The sequence below is a fragment of the Oncorhynchus keta genome, chromosome 22 (genome assembly GCF_023373465.1).
Source record: "Oncorhynchus keta strain PuntledgeMale-10-30-2019 chromosome 22, Oket_V2, whole genome shotgun sequence".
Taxonomy (NCBI): domain Eukaryota; kingdom Metazoa; phylum Chordata; class Actinopteri; order Salmoniformes; family Salmonidae; genus Oncorhynchus; species Oncorhynchus keta.
Window position 1 is genome coordinate 9,895,672 of NC_068442.1, and position 12,794 is coordinate 9,908,465.

General features: G+C 42.8%; 1 protein-coding gene across 1 annotated transcript; it reads right to left on the minus strand.

The window, feature by feature from the left end:
- Nucleotides 1-934: 934 nt before the first annotated feature.
- LOC118400738 (NADH-cytochrome b5 reductase 2) lies at nt 935-6,160 on the minus strand. The gene is made up of 9 exons (XM_035797742.2): nt 5,988-6,160; nt 5,583-5,726; nt 5,257-5,329; nt 4,964-5,070; nt 4,638-4,767; nt 4,396-4,479; nt 4,117-4,202; nt 3,742-3,841; nt 935-1,585 (listed from the first exon to the last, which is right to left on the minus strand). The coding sequence occupies exons 1-9, from the start codon at nt 5,997-5,999 to the stop codon at nt 1,413-1,415; spliced, it is 909 nt and encodes a 302-aa protein (XP_035653635.1). The 5' UTR covers nt 6,000-6,160; the 3' UTR covers nt 935-1,412.
- Nucleotides 6,161-12,794: the final 6,634 nt, after the last annotated feature.

Consider the following 12,794-nt stretch of genomic DNA (forward strand, 5'->3'; position numbering starts at 1 on the left):
TCATTTCTAATGACCGGTCATTTTTATACACTAATTGTCATCTCACCCATTCATTTCTAATGACCGGTCTCATCATTAATGACCGGTCATTTTATACACTAATACATTTCTAATTCTCACCCATTCATCTCACCTCATTCATTTCTAATGACCGGTCATTTTTATACACTAATTGTCATCTCACCCATTCATTTCTAATGACCCATTTTTATACACTAATTGTCGTCTCACCCAATTTCTAATGACCGGTCATTTTTATACACTAATTGTCATCTCACCCATTCATTTCTAATGACCGGTCATTTTTATACACTAATTGTCATCTCACCATTTCTAATTACCGGTCATTTTTATACACTAATTGTCGTCTCACCCATTCATTTCTAATGACCGGTCATTTTTATACACTAATTGTCATCTCACCTTCATTTCCCATTTTTATACACTAATTGTCATCATTTCTATTCATTTCTAATGACCGGTGACCGACCGTCATTTTTATACACTAATTGTCGTCTCACCCAGTCATTTCTAATGACCGGTCTAATTTCATCTCACCCATTCATTTCTAATGACCGGTCATTTTTATACACTAATTGTCGTCTCACCCAGTCATTTCTAATGACCGGTCATTTTTATACACTAATTGTCGTCTCACCCATTCATTTCTAATGACCGGTCATTTTTATACACTAATTGTCGTCTCACCCATTCATTTCTAATGACCGGTCATTTTTATACACTAATTGTCGTCTCACCCATTCATTTCTAATAACCGGTCATTTTTATACACTAATTGTCGTCTCACCCATTCATTTCTAATAACCGGTCATTTTTATACACTAATTGTCGTCTCACCCATTCATTTCTAATAACCGGTCATTTTTGACTGGGAACACTACAGCTGTACAAACGGTAAATAAAACACCCAAAATGTAATGAAAATCATAAAAATGTATTTTGTTTGTTCAGATGCCCTGTGTGGAAAAAGTAATGGAACCTTATGACAATCAGATGAAATTAACTACATTTTTCAGAGAGAAAACTTGTAAATCGGTCCAATTCAACCCGAACACAGCAGGAGGGTTAAAAATAGCACGTCAAAAAGCTTTAGAGACAATACTAATCTAGACAAATTGTTACTGGAACAGTCCAAACATTCCAAAACCCAACCAACCTTATTACAGTCTTTCTAACACAAAACAGTTCAAACTGTTCTTTGAATGTTAAACATGCAAATATGACATTTTCTTTTATTGAAACCCCTAGAAAATATCCCTTTGGTCTTGTAGTGTAGGCTTTTACATTATATTCTACACAGATAAGTCAATATAACAAATGGTCTCAAATGTCCTGGTGCAGTTTAATGTATATATGGGGTTCTATGCCTAGTTGGCAGGGCCTGGGAGTTACTAGTATGTGAATGTGTTCTCTGTCTTGTAGCCCAGAGTGGAAAGGTTGGGGAGGCATGCATGCTGGATCATGGGGGGTGGGCCACACATGACAATAAGCACATCGTTGGACGCCGGGGGAAGGTGCGCTTTCATCATATTAGCGTTCACAAATCCTGAGCTGTACTTCCAGTCTGTAATCAGAGGAAAGGACACAAGCTGAATTCCAACGCTTTTAATCAACAGATAAGGATCAGCTATGCAGGCCAATGAAATGATAACACCTTGTTAGCGAGGACATGTTCGCTTTCAAATACTTGTTTCGACGTATCACTATGGGTTGAGCCCCTTCCCCTTTATAAGGCGCCACTCGCCCGTCCTCTGGTTATTCTCGCCTCTCTTCCTTGCTAAGATCACTACGCTCCGGAAGCTCTCTTCAGCACAACATGATCCCGGTCTTCCAGCTTTACAGTTTTCAGACTAACCTTTGTGGTTAATGCCGCCGAAAGTAGGACCTTAGCTCTCATCTTTTGTGTTGAACAAACCAACCGAAAGGAATGTTTTTGCATCGTGTAAAATAAGCTCTTTTGCATTTTTCTACTCATTAAGTCTCTGTAGTAGCTAGCGTCACACGGCTAGCTACGGAAACTTGACTAGTTCTCGCTGAAAGGCTTAGCTAAGCTGGATAGCTCACAACAAGGCCAGCAAAACCACCAAACTAGCTTTTCTACCTGGAAAGGTAGAATGTCTAGCTCACCTCTCCCGTTCAGTTCCACCCTCGTTCCCTTGTGCCGTGTTGACTAGACTGACCATTCTGGCTTCACAGCTCGACGATTGAGAGAAACACTTTGTTTGTCGAAAGATCAAACCCGAGTCCTGCACGCACTGTAGGGAATTTCCTACTACTGACCTCAGCCTTCGAGCGAGGAGGCTACTCCACGACCCCAACCCACCTGGGCCGAGGTGATGGATACCCAGATGACCTCCACCAGCTGCTTCAAAATATAGCCGTGGGGGAAGGAGACGGGGACCTCGTTATCGACGAGGGAAATGACGATGGCATGGCTAATCTCCGCCCTCAGTGGAGCATCGTTGCCTGATGATACATTTGAGCTTATCGAATTCTGCAAACAGGCAGAGGCCAGGTTCCATATTTAGTGGCCCGCAAACGGAAGCTAGACAACTGGGGACAAACCTTCGTCTATGAGGCTAGGCACTTTGATAACATGGACGTTAAGGACATGGAGGAGCTGGGCTTTGGCAAACCTCTGGTAGTCTTCCCAAGGAGAGTAGTGCCGGTCAGTTACGAGGCACTGGGATTGAGGTGGTTGGCCAGTGACGGCTCAACTACCAGACATTTGGCAAAACCAAGCTCCTCCATGTCCTTAATGGTCTACATGTCTGCGGCACATTCAGTGCGGGCGTGGAACATAACGTCGCTACTGTTGGCTTACCAGGATGATTTGCTGCTAGAGATGGGCACGTGTCCAGCCTCCGGACAAAGAAAATGCAGATTCCCTTGATGCTCCTACCGCCATGTGACAAAAGTGAGAACTTCGCAAGAAGGAAAGTGAAGCCTTCAACTTCTGCCTGCCCCGCAGACCTGGGTACCGTGGCAACCCATTCTACCCCTCCACGAGCCAAGGCTTCGTGGCAGGGAGAGGGCAACACACTGGCACCAGGGTTTTCCATGGTGCCAGTTGGATACCACAAAATTAAAATGTAAAAAGTAAATAAAATAAAAATGATCTGCTTTCAAAAGCGCAAGGAAGACAGGCATGCTTGAGAATAACCAGAGGGGCGAGTACAACCTAATAAAGGGGGAGTTGCTCACTCAACCTGTCTGTCTCCGAAATACATTATGTGATTGGTTATTTCCAGTAGTGATCCGCCTGGAGAAAATCCCATAGTGATACATCTCACTCGTATATCAGAGAACTGTTCTCACAGGGAACTGTGAGCTTCCTTCTTGTGGAGCTAATTAACGAGTTCCAGGACAGACAAGGAGCTACAGTATAGCTGGTGGGTCACATGGCAAAACATAATATAAATAGAACATTAAGATCATAGTAATGTTGGGATATGATTGAAGGGGGAAATGTTTTCCATTGATTCAGCTTGCAGTTTACTGTACAACAGTAACACTTTAATAAACCAGTTGAAAAGGGTTGCTGCAGGTGCACCTTTTGAGATTTTTTGTTGTTCTTGTCACCATACAAAGGGTATTATAATATGGTAAGACAGCATGGTAAAAATGATTTATTGCCGTTCAAAAAGGACGATAGAATGGCATTAGCCCATGACAACCCCGTAGCTTTCTATTTGTCATTATGGAACACTATGGTCTTACCCTGTGGAGGCTTGTCAAGAGTGTAGGACAGGTTGAGTTGGTCAGAGTGACTCTTCAGCACCTCCTCTAGTTCATCCCGCAGTAGGATATCCTTGTCAGTCTGGGGGAGAATCATCATTAGATTAAGGTTTACAGGTGTGACATATGTATGTCACTGGCGTATGTCATTGAGTTTTGTTAGACCATTCTAAAAGGTGACACTGGTCTTGGTTGTCTATCATCAGATGATTGTCATCGATTTTGTATTCATTACAAGCTTTGTGCCCACTTCATTGATAATCCACCATGATGGTTCATAGTGTGTGGGATATGACTCAGGTTCTTCCTCAGATTTGGACAAGAATCCACACTTCCCTGTGCACTGGTGCGACTGACCTGGTTAGCAAATATGAGCGAGCACTTGGTGTTGTCTGCAGGGTCTCCTGTAATACTGCGAATCAGCTGCAGCATGGGGGTAATCCCTGAAAAAGCACCAGGACATTTATGCCAATTTTCACGTCTGCTTCCCAGAACACATGAATTGTGCTGAAACAGTTACACAAATCTTGTTTTCATCAAGAAGAAAAAGACATCTCATTCCGAAAAGATTTATGCTGCCCACATATTTCTGTATAAATACATGACACGTACATTTTAAAGATATGAGGTCCATACCTGTTCCACCAGCGATCATTCCAACATGTTTAAACTTGCGGACCTTGGCCTCAGACTTCTTATCAGGTCGAATGGCAAATTTGCCTTAAAATGAGGAGAAATCTGTTTAAAATGAAGTAAATTGAGAAAGGGCTGGTGCATTGTAATACACTGCCCTCTGTTGGTCACAAAATGATAATGTCATGATGAAACAGCATAGTACACATGACTAGAATGTCTCGATCACACACAGACACACACACCATTTCCTGTGTATACAAGGAGTCCATTGGGTCCTCTGAAATCTATTTGGTCCCCAATGCTCATGGCGTCCAGGTACTGGGACATCTTTCCTCCGTCAGGATAGTTAGGATGAGTGTTTTTGTAGTACACCTTGGAAAACATGGGCACAAGTTAAGATCAATGTCAAATGATGAATAGTCTTACAAGTCATTCAACTGATTAAAATGCAATTCTAACGATTCATACACATCCATCCATCTTTATGGTGTTAGATCCTTGCTGTTATATTGTAACAAGTCTGAACAAACTCAAATGATCTGTTGAATGGGCTGTTGAATAAGAGTACCTTGTCCACCAGGTCCACAAAGCCCTGGTCCTCATCACTGGAGACAGGAGTGTAGGCCCGGATGACCAGGCTCCCATTCACCTTAGCTGACAGGTACACATGCTGTCCTGGATGGGCGGAAAGGGTACATGGGGTGAAAGGGGCAGAAGCGGGATAGTACTACCTTCTCAGTCAGCTCTTGCTGTATTTATAAGTCCTGATATGCCCAGATAAGTAGGTCTCTGGCCTGATAGGATATCGGTGCTGTTGCACTGTCTGATGAATGAGGTGGGTGTGTAGTGTAGCCTCAGTACCTACTGGCAGTCCAAGGACATGTGTGGGAGAGGGAAGGCCAAAGCGAAAGCGCTTTGTATCATGGCTTATATCCTGTGCAGAAACAGCAAAATGGGAGTACTGTAACTTTTCAGCCATTCAAAAAGCTTTGTGGGTGGGAATATCCTGCATTTGAATATCATTGGCAGACAAAGTTAAAAGCAGCTTAAAGGTAAACTTGAACTATTATTTCAATCAATCAATTATTTGTGACAATCCTGTGTCAGAATCAGAATGATTTCCTTGCAGGTATAGGATCATACTAACTCTAAAACAAGTAGAGAAAGACATGTAACTCTAGGCGAACCTCTTTCTCTATGAGTGGCAGTGGATATTTAACTGTAGAATCTTGTAGTGTCTGTGGAAGCGGCTTCTTCTTCTTATCACCTCGGAGGAGGAAGTAGAGCCCAGTGAGGACCACCACAGACGTTCCAACCACAACAGGTACTGTCTGCCAATCAAAATCATGGACAACCATGAATACAGAATACGGTGGAAAACGCAGTGGACTGACAAATTCACTCCCCTATGTATTTATTTGGACAGTGAAGCGAAAACATTGAATTTGCCTCTATACTCCAGTATGTTGGATTTGAGATCAAATATTTTAAATGAGTTGACAGTGCAAAATGTCACCTTTTATTTGAGTGTATGTGGCAAATAGGAAGAAGTGGCAAATAAAGTAGAGTAAAGAGTAAAGACTCATTCTCACCAGACTCTCCATGACGGGTAAGTGTGTGTCTGGTGTGTTGCTCTCTGTCTGCCTCTGCAGTGTGGTCAGTGTGATCAGGATCCAGGCAGTGAGTTTGGGCTGAGCTAGGCTCTGACCCTGGAGTCAGACCTTTGCACCAAGGACACCTAGGGGAGGGGGGAGCCAGCTGGAGGAAAGGTAATAGAGGGCTGACGGACCAATAGGAGAGAAGAAATCACCATGACGACGCACAGCTGAGTAATCCATACATGTAGAGGTGAATGGTCCAAAATCACGCCCCTCTCAGATCACTCAGGGGTTGGGACACTGGTTTAGAAAGTGTGTGTGTGAGACTGTGTGTGTGTGCATGTGTATGGTCTGATCAATGAAAATAGCTCCAAGCAAGTTTATGACACTATAGCACACTTAGGCTTATAACTTCTGGACTGTTGAACTAGATTCATGCAATTTGGTATACACTCCATTCGAAAAGTATTCTGACTCCTTGACTTTTTACACATTTTGTTATGTTACAGCGTTATCAATCGACACACAATACCCCATAATGACAAAGTGAAAACAGGTTTTTAGAAATTGTTAATCATTTATTACAAATAGAAAACTGAAATACCTTATTTACACAAGTATTCAGACTCTTGGCTATGAGACTAGAAATGGAGCTCGTGTGCATCCAGTTTCCATTGATCATCCTTGAGATGTTTCTACAACCTGATAGGAGTTCACATGTGGTAAATTCAACTGATTGGACATGATTTGGAAAGGCACAAACTTGTCTATATATAAAGTCCCACAGAGTAGCAAAAACCAAGCCATGGGGTCGACGGAATTGTCCACAGAGCTCAGGGACAGGATTGTGTCGAGGCACAGTTTGGTGACCAGGAACCCGATGGTCACTCTGACAGAGCTCTAGAGTTCCTCTGTGAAGATGGGAGAACCTTCCAGAAGGACAACCATCTCCCCAGCACTCACCCAATCAGGCCTTTATGGTAGAGTGACCAGACGGAAGCCACTCATCAGTAAAAGGCACATGACAGCCCGCCTGGAGCTTGCCAAAAGGCACCTAAAGACTCACAGACCACGAGAAACAAGATTCTCTGGTCTGATGAAACCAAGATTGAACTCTTTGGCCTGAATGTCAAGAGTCACGATGGAGGAAACCTGGCACCATCCCTACGATGAAGCATGGTGGTGGCAGCATCATGCTGTGGGTATGTTTTTCAGCGGCAGGGACTGTGAGACTAGTCTGGATCAAGGCAAAGATCAACGGAGCAAAGTACAGAGAAATCCTTGATGAACACCTGCTCCAGAGCACCAAGGACCTCAGACTGGGATGAAGGTTCACCTTCCAACAGTACAAAGACCCTAAGCATACAGCTGGATTGGCTTCGGGACAAGTCTCTAAATGTTCTTCAGCCAGAGTCCGGTCAAACATCTTTGAAAGAGACCTGAATATAGCTGTGCACTATTAAAATCAGATTGAAAAAAACCTGGTTAAAACTACCCCTTATGGAACAGCGTACTGTGAAGAGACACACAAACACACACACCCACACATACTGTGTTATTGTCGTATGGTGATATTGAAGGCTCAAACCACACGGTTTATACTGTACATTTTATGTAGTGGATATGTAATGGTGTAGTAATGTTATATGATGTACTGTTTTCTTTTTTTGTATGACGTGCCTTAATGTGGTTGGACCCCAGCAAGAGTAGCTGCTACCTTGGCAGCAGCTAATGGGGATACCTAATAATACAAAATAGACTACTGTTCTTATTTACATCATATACAGTGCATTCGGAAAGTATTCAGAACCCTTGACTGTTCCCACATTTTGTTACGTTACACCCTTATTCTATAATTGATTAAATAGTTGTTTCCCCTCAATCAATCTACACACAATACCCCATAATGACAAAGCAAAAAAGGTTTAGAAATATTTTCATATTTATAAAAAATAAATAAATAAAAAATATCACATTTACATAAGTATTCAGACCCTTTACTCAGTACTTTGTTGAAGCACCTTTGGCAGCGATTACAGCATCGAGTCTTCTTGGGTACCACGCTACAAGCTTGGCACACCTGTATTTGGGGAGTTTCTCCCATTCCTCTCTGGAGATCCTCTCAAGCTCTGTCAGGTTGGATGGGGAATGTTGCCACACACACACACATTTCCAGCAAATATTTCCCTGATGTGCAGACATTTTAATGAGGTAATGTCATATTTATACATACACATACCCCGTTTCCACTTCAACTTTTAAGAACAACACTCATCGTGCTAAAGTTACCTTTTTGCTTTGTCATGGTGTCTTGTTATGGGTTAAACACAGTATGGCACGAAACTGTACGTACCTGTCAGACCCTCCCGCGATGAGACTATGCAGACCTGGAAGGGTGGGACTTCCTGTCCCAAGCAGGACAGATAGGACTGGGCTTGCTCAGTGAGGAGCAGCGGGGGTACAGCTATAGCTGTATGTCAGGTCAGCCACCAGGGGGAGACTTGTTGAGGCCTGGTGACAGATGGAGTATACATCACGAGGCAATGGCTCCCTCTGCTGGATGTGCCAGGTCTCGACGGGCTCTCCGGCCAGGACTATTTGGGGCTGCTTGTGATTGGTGAGTAATCAAGGGCTGACTGCTCACCAGCTGGACGGGTCCCATAAAGCTGCCAGAAGGGCAGCTCACGGGAGAAGAGACTGGGGAAGAAAGGTTACTCCTGTATAGTTGGACAGTTCCAGAGGTAAAAGGAGGGAGTTCAGTTTTTGTTCCCCACAGGATACAGCAAGACCCAGAGCCCAGAAGACGGTATCCCGGAGATGGTCTCATGGGGGAGACCTTTTCTTTTGTTATTCAAATAAAACACCCTTGAAACCGAGCTAATCCTACTGTCTGATCTGTGTAAACGTTTTGACCAAACCCTCTGGTCTGCCACAGTATGTATGTGTGTTTGTCAAGTGGGGGGAGATTGACACACTGAGTAAGGGATAGGAAGACAGAGGATGCTTCCTACCTGATTCTTTGGGTCTCTACCTGGTGTTATGATCTGTTTTTATGAATATTCATATTCATCTACGAAAAAGTAGAGGGCAGGAGATTTCAAACGCTTCAAATACCCCATTTATTTTGCACCAAATGAATATAATACTATAGGATGTGTGTTATCTATTTTTATTAACATTTTCACCTATGAAAAAGTATAGGATATGTGTTGGTGTGACACTCACAGGCCTAGGAGGACCCAGGCAGGCTGGATAATGGCCCCAGTGCAGATATGTTCAATGTCCAGGCTGAGGCGCACCTCTCAGGGCCTGGAGTGCTATGACGCCCTCTCCCTCCAGAGACTCACTGGGGGTTGAGGCGCACAGACATGAGACATTCCACACGAGTCTGAGAGGTCACAAACACACGTGCAGGCATGCAGGCGCACACACATACACACACAGTTACACTCCCCTCCATGTGAATTTGGACAGTGTAGCAAAAGTTTGGCTCTATACTCCAGTATTTTGGATTTGAGATCAAATGTTTCATATGAGGCGACAGTACAGAATGCCCCCTTTTATTTAAGGATATTTTGATACATATCTGTTTAACTGTTTAGAAATGTCACTTATTGTACGTAAGAATATAATGTGTTTCTGGACACTTCTATGTTGATGTGGATTCTACCATGATTATGGAAAATCATGAATGAATCGTGAATAGTGATGAGTGAGGAAGTTAGAGGAACACAGATCATAACTCCCAAAACATGCTAACCTCTCACCATTACCAATAACAGGGGAGGTTAGCATTTTTTGGGGGGGGTGATATTTATGCCTCTTGACTTTCTATGCTTTAACTTTCTATGCTTTTTATGCCTCTAACTTTATGCCTCTAACTTGGAAAAAGTCAAGGGGTCTGAATACTTTCCGAATGCACTGTATGTTGTGTTATTAATTAAGCTATTTAAAACTAGAGTTGTTGAAGCGTACGGCTGCATTTCAGATACATGTTGGTACATGTGATTGTTGCAGTAATAGGACCTATATGTCTACAGTACCAGTAGGACATGTATTAATATTCTGTCTGGTGCTTTAAGTGTTAGACCGAGCGAGAGCTGGTACTGGTCCTAATGATTCGACTGCCCCACACAGTGAATGATTTGACATTTGTTCAGGTACAGACTCAGTCTTTTCTGTACTTCTGGCTGTACAGTTTTGATTGAGACATGTTGATTGATGTTGTTAGTTCTGTTCAAGATCAAACATTCGTGACTAACTTATTCATTGGGTTTGGCTCGTCGAAACCTGCTGCAGTCAGCCAACAATGATTTGCAATTTTCTGAAATTGCTGCTGGCCTGCTGCTGACGTTCTTCACAATGCACTTTTGCAGCCAGGCACTTGTGTTGTGACTGAGTGTGTGAAAGAGAAAATCGTTCTTGTGTCATTTGGAGGGAAAATGCGTGCATTTCAGCATTTGAGTCACTTCAAAAATTGCTAAAAGTTCCAAATAAATTGTTTAAAGTAGCTAAATTTGTTGCTAGGTGAGGTGCTGTTTGATTTTTTTTTGCCAGGGTAGTCTGAAAAGCTGCTAAATTTAGTAACAACATTTCTAAATTGGCATTACTGCCCCCACATTGAGAGAAAGAGAACTACGGATTTTGATGCTCATTTGAATTTCTTGATTGCGACAAAAGAATGATACATTTTTGATCCGACGTCTGTAAACATCAATTGGTCTATTCTCACTGCTGTGTTGAGAAGCACCAATAGTGATTGGACAGATGAGACACGCCCACAGTTTGGACCAACCAGAAACTGGGAAAAGGCCAACCTACATTCATTTAGAAGGACGTTACTCCAAATGGAATTTAAAGTTAATAAACAAACAAATGTTTAGTGTAAAGCAGTGTTGCAGTACTCGAGACCACAGAGTGTCTCCGTGTCGAAAACATTTGTACTAGGTCTTAGACAGTGAAGACTCCTAATTTCTTCCAGAGACCAGCGGAGTAAATAAAACTATTTATTTATATTTTATAAACATGTTTGCGAAGTGGCGAACCTATAGGCCTTCAGTATGTGACAGTTTCGTGATTCTGAAAGGACAACAACAGTAATACCCGCGCACTCATGTAGGAGAGCGCACTTTTTGTAAAACAATGGGCATTGCTTTTACTCACTTCTTAATCTCTACTGATGCTATCAAAGTAGTGTACGGTGATGTAGTAGTACAATAGAGCAATCATGCACAGAGTAGCCTACACAATCGCATAGTAGCCTACACAAACGCGTGAAATAATCACATGCGCTCCGCAGCCTAGTTATCAGAATATAATCTGCAGGCAACAAGAGTGTGCAGCTCAACTGGTTTTTGGCATGGAACAGTTTACCTAAAAACAGTGAGTTAACTGCCTACATCAGATTTTAACTTGTCAGCAAGGGGATTCGATCCAGCAATCTTCAACGCTCTGACCAGGAGGCTACCTGCCACTCCAGGTAGCCGGTAGGTTAGAAAACACGTTTAAATGTATGATATATACCAGTTATCGCTAACTAACTCAACAAATCGGTATTACAAAATTACAATCATGGTCTTGAATTGGACTTGCATTTTTGCATTGTCCCCCCTCGATTCGCTCCGGTCTTGGTCTCGAACACACTGGTGTAAAGATTGGAAGATCCCATAGAATCAATTGTATTCTTCTGTCTAACTGTTAAATTTACCAGTATAGTATCCTACTTTAGAGTATATTTTATTCCATTGATAGGGAGGAGCTTTTCCAGTACCATTGTGCATCCCTTTCAGCAAGACCAACCTACACATGAAGTGCTTAAACCAGGAAAAATGTGCAGTTTTACAGCTAATGTCCATTTTTCCATTTGTTGGAGAGAAATGTTTACAGTTTTTAATATGATATTACATTTTACATTTAAGTCATTTAGCAGACGCTCTTATCCAGAGCGACTTACAAATTGGTGCATTCACCTTATGACATCCAGTGGAGCAGCCACTTTACAATAGTGCATCTAAATCTTTTAAGGGGGGAGAAGGATTACTTTATCCTATCCTAGGTATTCCTTAAAGAGGTGGGGTTTCAGGTGTCTCCGGAAGGTGGTGATTGACTCCGCTGTCCTGGCGTCGTGAGGGAGTTTGTTCCACCATTGGGGAGCCAGAAACAGTTTTGACTGGGCTGAGCGGGAACTGTACTTTGGTAGGGAGCAGCAGGCCAGAGGTGGATGAACGTGCCCTTGTTTGGGTGTAGGGCCTGATCAGAGCCTGGAGGTTTGTTGCTCCGAGGCAATGGTTTACAGTTTGGAGAGAGCGGAGGAGCTGACGTGAGAGAACTTGGGAAGGTTGAACACCAGACGGGCTGCGGCGTTCTGGAGTTGTAGGGGTTTAATATCTGAGTGAGAGTGACTAACAAAATCAATGGGGGCCCCACAGTTGGAAATTTGAACATGATTACTTCAAGTGATTACTTTTAGTTTAATAAAGGCCAAGTGCTCTAATTTTCCTCCCTCATGACGCCATCTATTTTGTGACGTGCACCAGTCCCTCCTGCAGTAAAGCACCCCCACAACATGATGCTGCCACCCTGTGCTTCACAGCTGGGATGGTGTTCTTCAGCTTGCAAGTCTCCCCCTTTTTCCTCCAAACATAACGATGGTCATTATGGCCAAGCAATTCTATTTTCGTTTCATCAAACCAGATGACATTTCTCTAAAAAGTAGGATCTTTGTCCCCATGTGCAGTTGCAAACCATAGTCTGGCTTTTTTTTAGCATTGGCTTCTTCCTTGCTGAGCGGCCTTTCAGGTT

Excerpts from the sequence above, each read along its gene's own strand:
- LOC118400738 (XM_035797742.2), bottom strand. Across the intron at positions 5,330-5,582 it reads TGCCACTCATAGAGAAAGAG|GATATAAGCCATGATACAAA; the intron begins GTTCGCCTAGAG and ends GTTTCTGCACAG. Across the intron at positions 3,842-4,116 it reads CGCTCATATTTGCTAACCAG|ACTGACAAGGATATCCTACT; the intron begins GTCAGTCGCACC and ends ATTCTCCCCCAG.